The sequence below is a fragment of the Danio rerio genome, chromosome 1 (assembly GCF_049306965.1).
Source record: "Danio rerio strain Tuebingen ecotype United States chromosome 1, GRCz12tu, whole genome shotgun sequence".
Taxonomy (NCBI): domain Eukaryota; kingdom Metazoa; phylum Chordata; class Actinopteri; order Cypriniformes; family Danionidae; genus Danio; species Danio rerio.
In genome coordinates, this window is record NC_133176.1 from 3,182,501 (window position 1) to 3,199,106 (window position 16,606).

Consider the following 16,606-nt stretch of genomic DNA (forward strand, 5'->3'; position numbering starts at 1 on the left):
CCTGCGCTTCAGCTATATGAGGGCAAATAATTCATAATTCCTTTCTATTTTAGAGGTCGCCACAGCGGAATGAACCACCCACTTATTCAGCACATGTTTTACGCAGCGGATGCCCTTCCAGCTGCAACCCATCACTGGGAAACACTGATAAACTCTCATTCACACACACACACACACACACTCATACACTACGGCCAATTCAGTTCATCAATTCCCCTATAGCGCATGTGCTTGGATTGTGGGGGAAACCGGAGCACCTGGAGGAAACCCACACCAACACGGGGAGAACATGCAAACTCCACACAGATATGCCAACTGACCCAGCTGGGGCTTGAACCAGCAACCTTCTCGCTGTGAGGCAACATTGTAAAAACAGAAATAAATTAAAATAAATAAATAGATGTTCTTTAAGACACTTCTATACAGCTAAAAGTGACATTTAAAGGCTTAATTAGGTTAAATAGGCAGGTTATAGTAATTAGGCATGTTTTTGTATAACGATGGTTTGTTCTGTAGACTATCGAAAAAAATTTAATGGGCTTATAATATTGACCTTAAAATGGTGCCTAAAAAATGTAAAACTGCTTTTATTCTAGCCGAAATAAAACAAATAAGACTTTCTCCAGAAGAAAAAATATTATCAGACAAACTGTGAAAATTTCCCTGCTCTGTTAAACAATATTTGGGAAATATTTAAAAAAGAAAAAAAAATCAAAGGGAGGCAAAAATTCTGACTTCAACTGAATATATATATACTTATAATATATATATATATATATAATATATATATATATAAATATATATATATATATATATATATATATATATATATATATATATATATATATATATATATATATATATATATATATAATACAACAATAAAAACTATTTATTAATTTTATATAAAGAAGTTACATTAAAAACAAGTACAGTACTCAAACAATAATGCATTTAATGTGTTTATATTATATTTAATAATAAAATATAAATGAACAAAATGTGTATTCGTTAGTTTTAAATGTTAAAAATGATTACAAATATTTTTATTTATTTTGTATTGTAAAAGGCGACACGGTGGCTCAGTGGGTAGCACAATCGCCTCACAGCAAGATGGTTGCTGATTCGAGTCCCAGCTGGGTCAGTTGGCGTTTCTGTGTGGAGTTTGCATGTTCTCCCTGCGGTCGTGTGTGTTTCCTCCAGGTGCCAAACACATGCGCTATAGGTGAACTGATGAACTAAATTGATCATAGTGTATGGGTGTTCCCAGTACTGGGATGGAGCTGGAAGGGCATCCGCTGTGTAAAATACATGCTGGAATATTTGGCGGTTCATTCCGCTGTGGTGACCCTTGATAAATAAAGGGATTAAGCCGAAAGAAAATCAATGAATAAATGCATGTATTGTGAAAAATGTCAGAAACATGCTGCAAATGTTTTATTTTGCTGTATTTTATGGTAAAAATATATTATTTTAAAATAAATAGTTTAAATAAAATTAGTGTGTTTCTATACTGTGTGTGTTTGTGTCAGATGGATGGAGGTGATCCGCAGCGCCACCTGCTCCTCCAGTGTCCTTCGCTCCTCCAGCCGGAAAGATCCGCTGGTGTACTGACCAAAAACACGCCTGTCCTCAATCAGGTCCTCTCTCTATCTGCTTCACCCCCCATTCCTGACTCTATTGACCGTCTCTGAAGACTCTGACGGGTTTAGATGTGAAGTACAGCAGAAACACACACACACACACACACACAGACGTCAGTGTGACACGGTGCTTTCAGGAACACACTCAACATGAAGATGGTTATGAATGTGAAGTCGATATTATTTGTGACAGTGCTTTTGTAGGTGTTTTTGGATGCTGCGGTGAATGTGAGCGACGCGGTGGTTTCCTGTTTTATGAACTGTTTTTATACGCAGAAACACCTCAGCTTTATATTAAACATCAGATTCAGAATTCAGAAGTCGTGTTGATGCTTTTCAGTCTTTAGACAATGGAAAAAGATGTGCAGAGCTTATAATTGACAGGGGAAAGAGAGATTTTGTTGTATGTTTTTTTAAGTTTTTCTTTTCTTAAAGGGACAGTTCACCCAAAAATTACAATTCTGTCATTATTTAATTATTGTGTTTCAGGAAAAACTTCTTTCTTTTGTTGAACACAAAGGAAGATATTCTGAAGAATGTTGAAGAAAAAACAGAGATTGACTTCTGTGATATTTCTTTGTTCCTACTAAAAAGCGATAAATTGAGGAAACCTGTTGCCTTAAAGTTAATTAACTATGCGCATAATTATCCAAATTAAGTTGTGCATTTAGTTCAGGTGTACTCTCTTTAATTAATTATAGTAACCAACTGCATTTTGCAGTGTGCTTTTTGTCCAACATACTCAGCTTGTTTAGATGACAACAGAAATGTCTTTTTTGGGGGGTGAACTGTCCCTTTAAGAGCGTATATTAACTGTTTGTTGTGTTTAAAGGAACAGTTCACTCAAAAATGAAAAAAAAAAAAAACTATTTACTCAAGTGGTTTCAAACATTTATGAGTTTCTTTCTTCTGTTAAACACTACAGACGATATTTTGAAGAATGCTGAAAACCTGTAACCATTGACTTCCATTGTAGGATCCACAGATACTATAGAAATTAATGGCTGTACTGTACAAAGCAATTAGTTGACTAAACCTGTTGTCTTATTATTAAATAAGTGAACTATGCTCATAATTATCAAAATTAAGTTGTGCATTTAGTTCAGCTATTCTCTCTTTATTTAAGTAACTCACTGCATTTTGCAGTGTGCTTTTCTTCCAACATACTCATCTTGTTTTGTAGATGACAACAGAAATGTGTTTTATTGGGTGAACTGCCCCAATAAAAATGAAAACATACTATTTAGTATTTACTCTTCCTCAAGTGGTTTCAATCCTTCTGTTGAACACAAAAGAAGATATCTTGAAGAATGCTGGAAACCTGTAACCATTGACTTGCATAGTAGGAAAAACTTCTATGGAAGTCAATGGCTGTATTGAGAAAAAAGCAAGTAGTTGAGTTTACTCTAAATAGTGAGAATCTGTTACCGTAAAATTATTAAATAAATGAACTCTGCTCTCTACGTCCATTAATTATTGTAGTTGTTTTTGGGTGAACTGTCCCTTTAAGAACATATATTAACTGTTTGTTGTGTTTAAAGTAATAGTTCACTCAAAAATAAAGATTTTTTCGCTATTTACTACTCATTACTGCCCTTTATGAGTTGCTTTCTTCTGTTAAAAACAAAATAAGATATTTTGAAGAATGATACAAACCTGTAACCATTGACCCATAGTAGGAACATAAATACTATTGAAATCAATGGCTGTTTTTCCAGCATTCTTCAGATTATCCTCCTTTGTGTTTAACAGAAGAAAGTCAAAGGTTTGGAACAAGTGGAGGATGAGGAAATATTTGTGTAAACTACCCCTAAAATAGAAAATAGACCATCATTCCTACTACAGTACAGTCAAATATTTGCATATGTTAGGACCAATTAACTTTGTGTGTGTGTGTGTGTGGTGAATTGAATGGATCTGGAGGTGTTTTCTGCAGTATCTGTGTGTTGTTTGGGCTGAAATGTTGAGCTTCTGGATCTCCTAAAGCTTGATCTCTGCTGGCCAGTGTTTCTACTTCACTCCTGCCCTTTTTTAATAGGACGGCCTTTTTTATACTCGTTTTTGATATGAACTGTGAACCGATCCTGTTCATTCTGTCCTGAAAACACGAGCAGTTTCTCTCTGAAGGAAGCGCTGCCTTTTCTCCAGACTGCTCCAGTGCCAAAATGATTCCTCTCCCCCTTTTTTAAGCATTTTAAATCTTTCTTAATGCACATATATAAATATATATTGAAACACACACAATATGGATTATATGTTGGCGTATGTTTGACTGTGTGACTATGTTTGGAATAAATCCATATCTATACTACAGTAGATGTGAGGTGTTTGTCTTCATTTACTCTGATTTTAGGATGAAACAACAATGAAAGCTTCAGAATGAATGATTTAATTTTAGTGCAAATGAATAACACCTCATCTCAATGGAAACAAAATTTTATATATATATATATATATATATATATATATATATATATATATATATATGTATATATATATATATGTATATGTATGTTTTTAACTATTAAATCATTTGTAACTGACAATTTGTTATAAAGCAGCAACATTTCTGAATGGTAAGTTTCACAAGTGTGGTGGTAAACATTGATTCTGAACCCTGGGCCTGTACTGTACCATGATGCTGGCTAAATATATTCAGGATTACAGGATTAGTTTTGAGTTGACAAAACCAAATCAGTGCGGTCAGGCTTTATTGGTATCACGAAGAAGCTGACCATCAACTTTGTTTACTCAGGGTTTAAATCATGAACACAGGACATCAGGAGCAAACAGCCAATCACATGCCTCAAAACTTAAAAATACTGTAAACGACTTCTTGAGGGTCAGTGCAATTCATTTTTTTTTCCGGCTTAGTCCTTTTATTAATCCGGGGTCACCACAGGGGAATAACCGCCAACTTATATAGCATGTTTTTTACGCAGCGGATGCCCTTCCAGCCCCACCCATCTCTGGGAAACATCCACACACACTGATCCACTATGGACAATTTAGCCTTCTCAATTCACCTGTACCACATGTTTTTGGACTGGGGGAAACCAGAGCACCTAAGGTGAACCCACGCGAACACATGGAAAACATGGAAACGCCAACTGACACAGCCAAGGCTCGAACCAGCGAGCATCTTGCTATGTGGCGACAGCGCTACCTACTGCGCCACCCAGTGCAATTCAGTAAAAGATTAAAAGATTGACACCATAATTATCACCATAATCATATTTAAATTTGTCCACTTTGGTCTAAGGATGGCTGATGCGAAACTGATGTTGACAATGTTAAGATCACGAAGCCCAAACACTGCACCAAAGCATAATCCAAAACACCCAAGTTATGCAAATCAGGAACTTTCACCGCTCCACTAAATCACTTGAAAACTAAACCTGACAACGTTTAATATCTTAATTTACATCACTGTTTCTTTGCTAAAGCTATCCGAGAAATACAGAAAATGATCACTAGGTGTCACTATAGAGAGAGGTTTCAAAACATTAAGAAGCTTCAACACATTTGCTTCGACTGTTTCAGTGTTTCACAAACCCTCACTCTGCCCACCACTACTTTGGACAGTGTTTTCAAAAAAATGTTTTCATTTCCTTAAAACACTGTCTCATTGTGGATGAAAGATCAAAACAGAGAAAAAGATGCAATTTAAAACAAAAATATTAGAGTGGACATGGCCCAAAGTGGACAAATTTGAAATAGTCATTTTCATGTTGCAGTGTGGGCTTTGAAGACAGAGGCTTTCGAAAACAATTATGGATTTTAGTCATGTGACGCAGTATTAAAGATTATTGTCCGTTTGTACATGCTCCATATTGCCTCTCTTCAAAGGACAGGGAATGTTTAGTGTAAGCTGCTGTTCAGCAGAGGAAGCAGACCACAGTTGTGACATGTTTTTGCTGCAACATTTCAAAAAGACAAAGTAAATAAACACCAGGCGGATGTGATGGAGGTAAAACAGTACATGAATAAAAGCATTTCAATCATTTTTGTATGGATGACAAAAAAAAAAATCGGAAACGAGTGTGGACATGGAGTGTTTTTAGATGAAAATGACATTTTCAAATTTATCGGGATTAGTATAGACATCCGGAATGCAACCCTGGAATATAAACTTACCTGGAGCAGGTTAGTCGTTACCACAAGTAACAAAGTGATTAAAGTCAAGCTGCCTTCATGGTACCTAAAACCCAGGATAGGTGCAAACTAAACTAAACTTAAACTTAACTGTTGAGAGCTAATCTGGCTTCATGGTACAGACCCAGATATACAAGTTAATCATCTTTCCTGTCTTCTCGACACACAAATTTCAGTCCATGGTCACCATTGGTATCATAACTTTCATGTGTGGGCTTGTTGAGCCAGTCGGGTTCAAAATTTATTTTGCTGTAGACAGAAGCCTCCTCAATTCTTCCAGATTCTCCATTCCCCTTTAGGATCTCCAGCTGGATGGAAGTGCGCTGGTACCAGTCTGGACATTTCTCAAACCAGTCCAGGAACTCCAGCATCTTCTGGTCAACGCTGTAGATCTCACCAGAGACCTGCTTTCCAGAGCCGGGCACATTCAGCAGAAAAGGAATGTTGTGTTTGGTGGCAATAACCAGCGGGTATGGCTCTTTGGTCTGGGCGCAGGTGATGAACTCAGCTTGACCATTGTTAGAGTTCAAGAGTTCGTGGTGGTTTGGCTGGCCTTTCTTTAGTGAGCCGTACACAAATACATGATGGGTGCTCATGCTGACTGTAGTATTCATTGTACTGTTCATGACTAAGACCTGTGGATCAGAGAGACATTTTATGAGGACAAAATCAATTCACAAAAATAAAAAAATCACCAATACATCTCTGCGGGATTAATGTATATATTCTCTGACTGAATTTTATTTAGGGGTCTATGGAGAAACCACACACACACACATATATACACACATATGTGACTTTATATGACTATGTTATCTAAAATTTTGCTTTAAATGTAAATAAAAGCTCTAACACAGTAGTCCGATGAGGTATAAACATCTACCTGAAAGGGAGCGATACATGTTTACACGGTTAAACTATTTTGGGCCATACTAAATACGATGTTCATCTATAATACGTTAATTGATTCTCAAATATAATGTACGTTATACACAAATCTGAGTTCCTTTTCAGTGTTCTATTACATAATAAAGAAGTAATGAAAATGTGAATAGTTTAAGACACTTTTAAACAGTAGCTTCTGTGTGGTAACGTTAGTGTTGGAAACACGGGGCCTTTATTTTTTATATATAAACATTTAGACTCAGAATTTATATTTACAACTGCAGATGATCGTTCCAGAAATTCAGAAGCATTGAGTAACGTTATTACATCCGTATTTACAACATTTCTAGATGCTCGATGAATAAGTGCTGATAAATTCATCTCATGGAAACACGCCGAGCCTTCCTTTCCAATCCATTCATATCCATCTAAACCAGAACATATGAATTGGACATTTCTTACCGATAATATTGAAAAAAATCCTTTCTTTCGTGAAGGTCTCACGGAATGTTTGATCAACAACTTCATTCAGCAGCACTTCCGCCTTTCATTTTGGAAAATAAGGAAATGACGTGTATCAGGACCACATCAGAACAAAGACATAAAGATACTTTTAAATAAAGTTTCAGGTAGATTAAAATGGAATCAAATTAAATCAGCTTCTGTTCAATGATAAAGCTTTAACTTCGTAAACAATTATATAAAACAGTAACTGTCTTAATGAACGCAGAATTAAATGTGTGCACTGCAACAGCAGTAATAGCGGCATCTGGCGGCCACTCTCGGCATTTGCACTCAACACACACATTTAATGCATGTGCGTGTGATCTGTTGGTTGTGTATATGTGGAAACTCTTTTGAGTATCTCGAGTGAGTTTGAGCAGATGTGGAGCTTCATTGACAGCTGTCTGATCGTCCTGTAGAAACACCAGCCAGAATCAAACACTCATTTAACCAGCATTTCACATCAGCCAACATTTACCTCCTGCTGAGGGACACACAAAACACATCACATGGCCTGAACTCAAATCATAATGTATAAACCTATTCAAATACTCAATAAAAGAGTGGACACCTTCAGAAATCTGTGAAATTATTTTTTTTAACTATTACAAATTAAAATATGTAAGATTTGTAATAATTATGATGATCATAATAAGACAACATGTGAGTTGTGTTGATTGTATTAAAGGAAGGCAGATCAGTTGCACTTCTGTGATCTCATGCTCAAGAACAATTGTTTGAAATAAAGCCATTTCTATAATATGCTGCTCTTGTTTTAATTTACTCTGATTTAATGATGCAAAACAATGAAAAGCTGTTCAGATTGAATGATTTTATTGTAAAGTGCAAACTAATAAACTCATAAAACACAATGTACAATATCTAGATTCAATCATTTTTTTACATAATCATGTATGTATGTGTATAATGAATCATAAATAGATTTTTTATGATTACTTTTTCCAGATTACTTGGTACTTCAAACTAAAGTTTCATATAAACTCAGTAAATCACATTTACTTTTCATGGTACTCAACTAAATATGACAACTAAAACAAATCCATGTCCAAAACCACATTTAGTCCCAATAAGTCATTATTATTAATATAAAAAACAGCCTAATGTGTAACTAAATCACCATTCAGACATCTGATGTTTGACAAACATCGTTTAACATGGTTTTAATTCACAAATCAAATCCTTTAGTCATAAATCGAGATTTAATCTCTGCTAAAACTACAATATTCCTCACATGAACCCACTCAATTCAGCTATTCTGAAACCAAAAACTCAGGCAGTCCACACAAACATGGGTATTTTCAAAACAGCACTTTTTTTTAACCGGTTTCACTGTTTGTCCATAGTATCGGGTGACTGAACATGAATACTTCTGAAAACTTCGGCCAAGTTAAAGGTTTATCTGAAACTCCGGGTACAGTGTGGTCATGTGGAGGTTTTGCCTCATGACATCAGCATGCACACTTCTCTGATTGGCTGACACAGCTGAGTTCACACCAAATGCAAAATGTGCAAATCAATGAAGATGTGATCAATCACATCCCACGCTCTTCCGGAAATTAGTTTGTGAAACTTGTTGGTTCGGCATGCCCTTAACATGCGTTGCAGTGTGTTTTTATGTGGACAGAGATTTCCTTAAAAATAAAAGCAGGAGCATTCTGCTTATAAAAATACCTGTGTACGTGAACATGGCTTTAGTTTCCCATTTTGTGCTGAGTTCATACTGCATGATTTTCACAGTATTTGGATCGCCGTTGTTTTGACAATGCATCACTCTCTGAGGTAGCGTTCAGTTGCTGCTGTGTTTATACTGTATGAATGATCAGTGACATTAGAACAAACATTGCAGGACTACACTCAAAACAGTGGCTGACTACTTGTAAACACACAAGAAGTGATAAGAAATTAACACAAAACTATGTGCGAGACTAGAAATAATACAAAAAGAGTTCAATCAGAACTCATTCACAAGCAGGACTTTGAAAAGCTGACATATCTAGATAGTTAGCATGTTGAATATTTCACAGACGATGGTGACACGCTAGCGATCCTCTCAGTTTGCATCTTTCCTACTGTGTGACTGACTTTAGCTTGAATGAGCACTGACTGACTTCCGATTTCGGGCATTTGTCTGCAATTTCACAAAAACTGTCGGCGAGTGAAAATCGTGCAGTGTGAACTTGGCATTAGAGTAGGTCAACTAAAGTTCTAGTTTTCATTTAATTAAATTGAATTTGTCTTATTGAAGTGGGCCTCTGAAGTTTACATCATGATCATCTCCAGTACTCGTCAGAATCTGCAGACTGTTGTTTTTTTTAATTTCTTGCTCAGAATTTTGTGAAAAATCTGCAGATTTCTGATCTAATGTAGACCTTGTCATGTCTTCTTCATATGCATATTTCAGTCCATGATCACCGTTGCTATCATAACTGTCATATGTGGGCTTGTTGAGCCAGTCGGGTTCATATTTAGTTTTGGTGTAAACAAAAGCCTCCTCAACTTCAGTTTCACCATTCCCCTTCAGGATCTCCAGCTGGATGAGGGTGCGCTGGTACCAGTCTGGACATTCCTCAAACCAGTCCAGAAACTCCAGCATCTTCTGGTCAACGCTGTAGATCTCACCGTAGACCCGCTGTCCAGAGCCAGGCACATTCAGCAGGAAGGGGATGTTGCATTCGCCAGTGATCACCAGTGGGTATGGCTCTACGGTTCGGGCACAAGTGATGAACTCAGCTTGCCCATTGCTAGAGTCAATCAATCTAAAATAATTCGGCTGGCCTTTCTTTAGTGTCCCGTACACAAACACAAGAGGCATGCGGACAGCAGGGATGATGAAGATGATGAAGAGCTAGGAGTCAGAATTTACTCACTTTTAAAATTTGCAAATTACCTAAACCATGAGGGGTCTGTAAAGAGAAATAAAATAAGATTTAAAAATATAAAATAAAACCCCAAAAAAATACAAATAAAATAAAAAGAGTTTGTAAAGAGATATAAATTCAAATCAAAATTTAACCAAGGTTAATAAAAATTACACTAAAATGATTGAAAGAATAAAATAATTTCTGTGCTTCCATACATTTTATGACGGGTACACATTGAAAAAAAAATACTAATCACCTAGTAATGTTTATGTTAATGTTTTAGTAATAATAACAACAATAACATGTCAGCAGACATTAATACATTTATGACATTTGGCTAATTATGTATAAATTTATATATTTTACATATTATGACCTTACGTGGGTAGCTAATACTGTCTGGCAAAAGTACCCAAAATACTCGGTCGAGCAAACACTTATCTTTACCTGAAACAGTGGGACGAATATTTAACGTTTACACACGTTGTGTTTACACAAAACTATTACACGTCACAGACATGACGACTCCTTGGTAAATGACACAGTTAATAATAGCATTCAAGTGTAAATACTTTTTTAAAACGCAAACATTACGTGTTGTTTGAAGCACAAAGACTTATATTCCATTCAGAATTGGATTTTGCGCAGTAGCCGAACTTAATCAACATTACAGCAGTTCAGTCTGTGTGATAAAATTAGATGCGCGATGACGAGTAGTGATATAGACTGTATATCATTATAACGTTAGCTAACTTAAAGACGCCGAACTTTTTTTCTAGCCCAGCCCATTCACAACTAAACCAGAAGGGTCAACATGAAGGCAAGTACGTTTCTTACCGAACATTTAGGAAATCCTTTTATATTTAAAAGTCACACTGAAAGTTTGATCTTCATCGGACAAACATGACGAACTAAACTTCGTTCGGCAGTTACTTAAGCAGTTCCGGCTTTCACGTTTACAAATAAGGAAATGACGTCAGAAACAAGGATGACACGTCTGTAAAATCATGGAATGTTAGTCAATGATTGTATCCTAAGTTATTATTTATGTTTATTTGTATAGAAATATTTGTAAGACTAGTTTATTTATTTATTATTAATATTTTTTTCTCTCTACTGTTATGTTTTTGCTTCATTATCATTTTTGGTTGTTGCTGTTGTAACTATAGCAATGTTTTTGGATGAAGTATATATACGAATTGTTGTATTATTACTTAATGTAGTGTTTCAAATATATAATAATAAAAATAATCATTGGATGTAGAAATGCTGTACACTATACTTTGTGTAATTTAATTTATTTTAATTTATTTATCTTTGCTTTTTTTTTTTGGTTGATTTTTACCATTGTTGTATTAGCTTTTCTTGTGTTTCATAATTTGTATCGTGTTGCATGTTTGTTCCTGACGGTTATGCAATAAAAAAGAAATAGCTTGTGCAAATGTGACTTAAGAGTTTCTCTACAAACACCAGCCAAAGCACATCATAATAACTAATTAACTAACTGCTGGATATAAATAAATAAATCTTAAATTCAGTTAAATATAATGTATACATTTGCGTGAAAAATATTTGTCATAAGCAGCAGCTAAAATGATTTAAGTACTAAAATTCAACTAAAATAAAATATAGAAAAAGAAAAGTGAAACTAAAAACACTAAAACAAAGTAAAAGAAAAAGCAAAGACAAAACAATAAAACAATAAAAACAACAAAATTACCATTTAATTTTGTAAAATGTAATGTACATATGGTGAAATCAAGATGTACACCTTATAAAACACAATTTAAAAGGTATATGAGTTAAAAAAGCAAAACAAAAACAAATAAAAATGTAAACAAAAAAAAAATAATCATAAAGTGGGTCAAAAAAATCTTCAGATTTTGTTATTTGTTCATAAAACAATCAGCACTGTGCTTCAGAAGAAATTATTTTAATGTAAAGTGCAATTCAATTTACTCATGAAAGTATAAAGTATATTGTATACAGTAGTACACAGTATTGTACAGTTATTCACAGAAAGATAATTCCTGATCGCTACATATAAAGTACTCCAGTGTTTTTCCCCTAATAAAGCACAACATATTTCAATCAAATAATTTTTACACAATTTATATTTATATATATATATATATATATATATATATATATATATATATATATATATATATATATATATACACACACATTTTTGTGCAAATCATACATTATAAAAATAGATCTTAAAGATTGTGTCCAGTTTAATAATCTAAAGCGTTCCTGCATCTGGTAAATTGTAATAAAGTGCCATATAACACACAGTAATTCACCCTATTTGTTTTGCATGCCGTTAAATTATACCACCCAACACCAAATAAAGAATCCGGCTACAAAATGAACAATTAAGTAACAACAAATCATTATTATCAGTCATTATTATTATCACATTTTATAACATGCTTTGACTTCAAACTTAGGTAAGTTTTTATGGAAATTACTTGCCTTAAAGGGACTTTAAAGGGATTTACTACAGATCATGGAACTGTGCTTCACTGACAAGATGTGTATGAATATCCCAACATTGCTTAACAGTGTTTGTGATTTTATTTCAATTAACGGACCCTTTTCACAAGTCTGTTATGTTGCATTTACGAATCTTAAATCCTTAAATGTTTTTAATATTTTGATTTTTAAAACATAACCAAATATAACCATGTACATGCATTTATGTGTGTATTATATCATATTTGCATCAAATTACAAAAATAAATAAATTACCGTTTTTGCAAGACGTTTAAAATTCAGTGTCTATTGGAGGACAGGACAGTAAATTGAATTCTTCTTAATCATTAAATATTCTTTTAATTATTAATAATTCTCTCTTCTGGCTGCTGTTATCAGTCTCACACTACTGTTTTCCTTCCTATGAAAGTCTTGATAACACCATTGTGTAGTTTTTCTTTTATTATTTCAACAAATAAGATTGTAAATAATGATTTGTTGTACTTCCTCATTCACTGTGCTCTAAGTTTACCCAAATATGATGGCTGCTGAGAAACCTGATATTGTGAAAAAGATCCATCGCCCAAGCTCTACCAGAAGTTATTATTCTCTTATTCTCGAGGCACACAATTGTTTCCAGGATCACCGGTGGCATCATAAACACTGAATGTGGGTTTGTTGAGCCAGTCAGGATCAAATGTAGAGGTGCTGTAGACAAAAGCCTCCTCAGAATCTCCATTCCCCTTCAGGATCTTCAGCTGGATGGAGGTGCGCTGGTAGAGATCTGGACATTCCTCAAACTCATCCAGGAAATCCAGCATATTCTGGTCAACGTTGTAGATCTCACCGTAGACCTGCTGTCCAGAGCCAGGCACATTCAGCAGGAAGGGGAATTTGTCTTTGGTGGCGATCACCATAGGGTATGGATCTTTGGTCCGGGCACAGGTGATGAACTCAGCTTGACCGTGTGTAGTGTTTGTCAGTTCATGATAGTTTGACTGGCCTTTCTTTAGTGTGCCGTACACAAACACGTTAATGCACAATGCAGGGAGCACAATATTTGAGAAAACCTGTGGGTCAGAGAAACGTAATCAATTTTCAGTGTAAAAACTGGAAAAACAATCATGATTAATCCATTTGTGTGGTAATAAAGGGTATGCCCCTTTTTACAAGATGTAAAATGTGTCTGTGATGTCCCTTGAGTGAAGTTTCAGCTCAAAATACCACACAAATAATGTTTTCTAACTCTCTGAAATAGACTCTTTTAGGCTTTGATCCTAATTGTGGCAATTTGGTGACTGTCACTTTAAATTTAAATGAAATTGCACTCTCTTTTGAGAAGAGGGCAGAGCTACAGATGCCTATGTGTCAGCATAGTGGCAGATTCAAAAGCAAGACTTACATTATCTGTGTGGAAAAACTGAAAATGTGAAAACAAGAGTCTCAGAATGCGTCAGTCTATGGAAACCCCTGCCGCTGTTCATTTGTGCTTCATCTAAAACTCCCCAATTATGATCCTCTTAGTTGCTGACATTATCTTCAGCAGCTCAAACACTCTACTAAACAGATAGCTGCTTCTCACTCAGGGCTGTCTATGATAATGAGGGAGCAATGGTCACTAGTGTTTCTGCAGACTAGTGTGATCAGCAACAGCAGCAAAGATCCTTTGTCCTACTGAATATTCTCCTTTTTCAGCTGCTTCTTTCTTGATTTTTATTTTTATTAAAATTACAGGTTCCAAGTTGTTTGTTAAAACCAATGTTTTTTGCAGTAATATTTTTGTATGAATGCAAAAAAAGACATTCGTCTCCTCAATTTTTGCTCATCTGAAAAATGATCCGATTCGTGACTCAAAAACCATAGTGTAGTCCGAAGCGTGAAATTTGTGATCCATTACACCACTAACACAACTGTTTAAACTACCCTTATAATTGTGATTTTTGCTTTATAGCTCACCTTTTATTGTACTGTATTGTATGAATGAATTAAGTTAAAACTAAAATAAATAGAATACAATTATTTAAGTGATTTGTGGACAAAAAGCCTAAAATTTAATAAAAATAAATAAGGGAAAAATACATGTGTACATAAAGGGTTTGGTAAGAAACATCCAAACAATATATATATATATATATATATATATATATATATATATATATATATATATATATATATATATATATAAAATACTTACAAATAAGGAAAGTTTCTTAAATGATATAAAATAAACATATTAAATAAAATGGATTAAACATTTCAACACTGTCATGTGTAAAACACAAAAACAACCTAAACTTTCTGGAAGAACATTAAGCTATAAAAAAACAAATACTGTGTGTGGACAAGTGCATTCACAACTAGTCTAAACGGGATGTACCTGATATTTCAAATAAAGTAGTTTAATTCATTAGAGAATATGCTGTACACAAATATATACACGTTATACACTAATATGAGAGTTTTATTTCAGTTATTAATCACAATCCAGGTATGTAAATATAGGTATGTGTTGAGACGCCATCAAACAGTCGCTTGTATGTAGTAAAGTTTTTAAAGCACAGCCATTTTTAATATTCAAACTCGAGCTTTCGTTGGTTTAAACAAGATTTATATATGAATATTATCACATTAACATCAGTCTGTCTAGTTAGACTGTACCAAAGTCCCTTACGTAACCTCGCGAAAAACACCTACTTTTATTATATAAACCAGAAGTTAAGTAAGCATTCTTACCAGCAGCAATATATGGATTGCAATCATTTTCAGAGGTCAGACTGAAAGTTTTATCAACGTCGGACGAACAGAGCTGCTTTAAAGTCCCTTGACAGATCAAACTGAGTAAACACTTCCGGATATCTAAAGGAATGACGTCAGACGAGGATGATATTTACAGGTACTTAAAATTTGTACTTCAGGCAACAGTTAAAATACACTCAGCATGAATACAATTTCTGCAAATGAATCTTGTATAAATAAATAATTATTAAACGTGTTTATGGGTGATAGCGACATCTGGCTGTCATAAATACAGTGATTACGTCAGACAACTTTGATCGACGGTAGCCTACAGTATGTAAACAAAATAGTTCAGACAAATGATAGTCATATAATATTTATACAACTATTGATATTATATAGACAATCAATGTTAGCCTGTAGGTTCTGCTGTAAATCAGATTCATCAAAGCTAACTTCAGTGTTTTCAGACTCTGCAGCACTTTCACTTTCACTTTTAGCCCTTAATACGAAAAACTTTGGCTCTGATGTTTTACACTCACTTTTATTTTAATTTAATCACTTACATAATTACTTATATTCTATTACTATGTATTATTATCATTGCACGTTTTAATGTTATTTATAATAATATTAACACTTTTACTTTTAGCCCAAATCATGAAAAGTTTTGTGTATGTTTTTGTTTACTTTATTTTAATAACATAATCACATAGGACATTTTTTTTCTGTCACTATGCAATATTAGCATTACCTTTTTATGTTATTCAATAATATTAAATAGCATAGCAGTAGTACACTGTAAAAAAAATGCAGGTTTCCACACAATACATTCATTTTGTCCCAACGCAAACTGTTTAAGTTAACATAACACATTTAAGTACATTAAACTTAACAAAATCAAGTTGTCCCAAAAAATATCAAGAATTGAGTTGGCCTCTTTGTCGGTGACAAGTAATTCTAATCTAATAAAGCACCTCACGTCTTGTGAGTTGTGAAAGGTGCAATAAATATTTAAAGATCTAAACCATCTGTGGTGTTTTATTGAGCAACTAATTTCATTCATTTTCTTTTCGGCTTTGTCCTTTTAATAATCTAGGGTCGCCACAGCGGAATGAACCGCCAACTTATCTAGCATATGTTTTACACAGCAGGTGCCCCTCCAGCCACAACTCATCATTGGGAAACATAATAATAATAATGTACATCATAATATGTTGAGTTTGATGGTTGTCTCTCACATTGTCCCACAACAACATTAAAATAGTGTAGATTAGTGTACAGGGTTTTATATTTATTTTATAGTCATGTAACATTAGA

At 34.3% G+C, this 16,606-nt stretch overlaps 4 protein-coding genes across 12 annotated transcripts in view; 1 reads left to right on the plus strand and 3 right to left on the minus strand.

Annotated features, from left to right (window-relative positions):
* Positions 1-3,959, plus strand: part of farp1 (FERM, RhoGEF (ARHGEF) and pleckstrin domain protein 1 (chondrocyte-derived)) — a 145,176-nt gene extending 141,217 nt beyond the window's left edge. For 8 of the 9 annotated variants that reach the window (XM_017355952.3, XM_073949318.1, XM_068220984.1 and 5 more), the window contains exon 27: positions 1,533-3,959. In XM_017355952.3, the coding sequence (XP_017211441.1) occupies positions 1,533-1,614 (82 nt within the window). In that variant the 3' untranslated portion in view covers positions 1,615-3,959. The remainder of the gene's footprint in view (positions 1-1,532) is intronic. The other variant, XR_012405376.1, reaches the window with a different exon arrangement.
* A 903-nt stretch (positions 3,960-4,862) lies between these two features.
* Positions 4,863-7,236, minus strand: ggact.3 (gamma-glutamylamine cyclotransferase, tandem duplicate 3). Its single transcript, NM_001089560.2, has 2 exons — positions 7,146-7,236; positions 4,863-6,433 (listed from the first exon to the last, which is right to left on the minus strand). Exon 2 carries the CDS (start codon positions 6,392-6,394, stop codon positions 5,936-5,938), a length of 459 nt encoding a protein of 152 aa, NP_001083029.1. The 5' UTR covers positions 6,395-6,433; positions 7,146-7,236; the 3' UTR covers positions 4,863-5,935.
* A 768-nt stretch (positions 7,237-8,004) lies between these two features.
* On the minus strand, positions 8,005-10,975 carry ggact.2 (gamma-glutamylamine cyclotransferase, tandem duplicate 2). The gene is made up of 2 exons (NM_001004544.1): positions 10,907-10,975; positions 8,005-10,111 (listed from the first exon to the last, which is right to left on the minus strand). Exon 2 carries the CDS (start codon positions 10,018-10,020, stop codon positions 9,445-9,447), a length of 576 nt encoding a protein of 191 aa, NP_001004544.1. The 5' UTR covers positions 10,021-10,111; positions 10,907-10,975; the 3' UTR covers positions 8,005-9,444.
* Positions 10,976-11,981: 1,006 nt separating this feature from the next.
* On the minus strand, positions 11,982-15,367 carry ggact.1 (gamma-glutamylamine cyclotransferase, tandem duplicate 1). Its single transcript, NM_001077717.1, is given in 2 exon segments — positions 11,982-13,620; positions 15,284-15,367. Coding segments are annotated over 2 exon segments (486 nt in total). The 5' UTR covers positions 15,311-15,367; the 3' UTR covers positions 11,982-13,161.
* Positions 15,368-16,606: the final 1,239 nt, after the last annotated feature.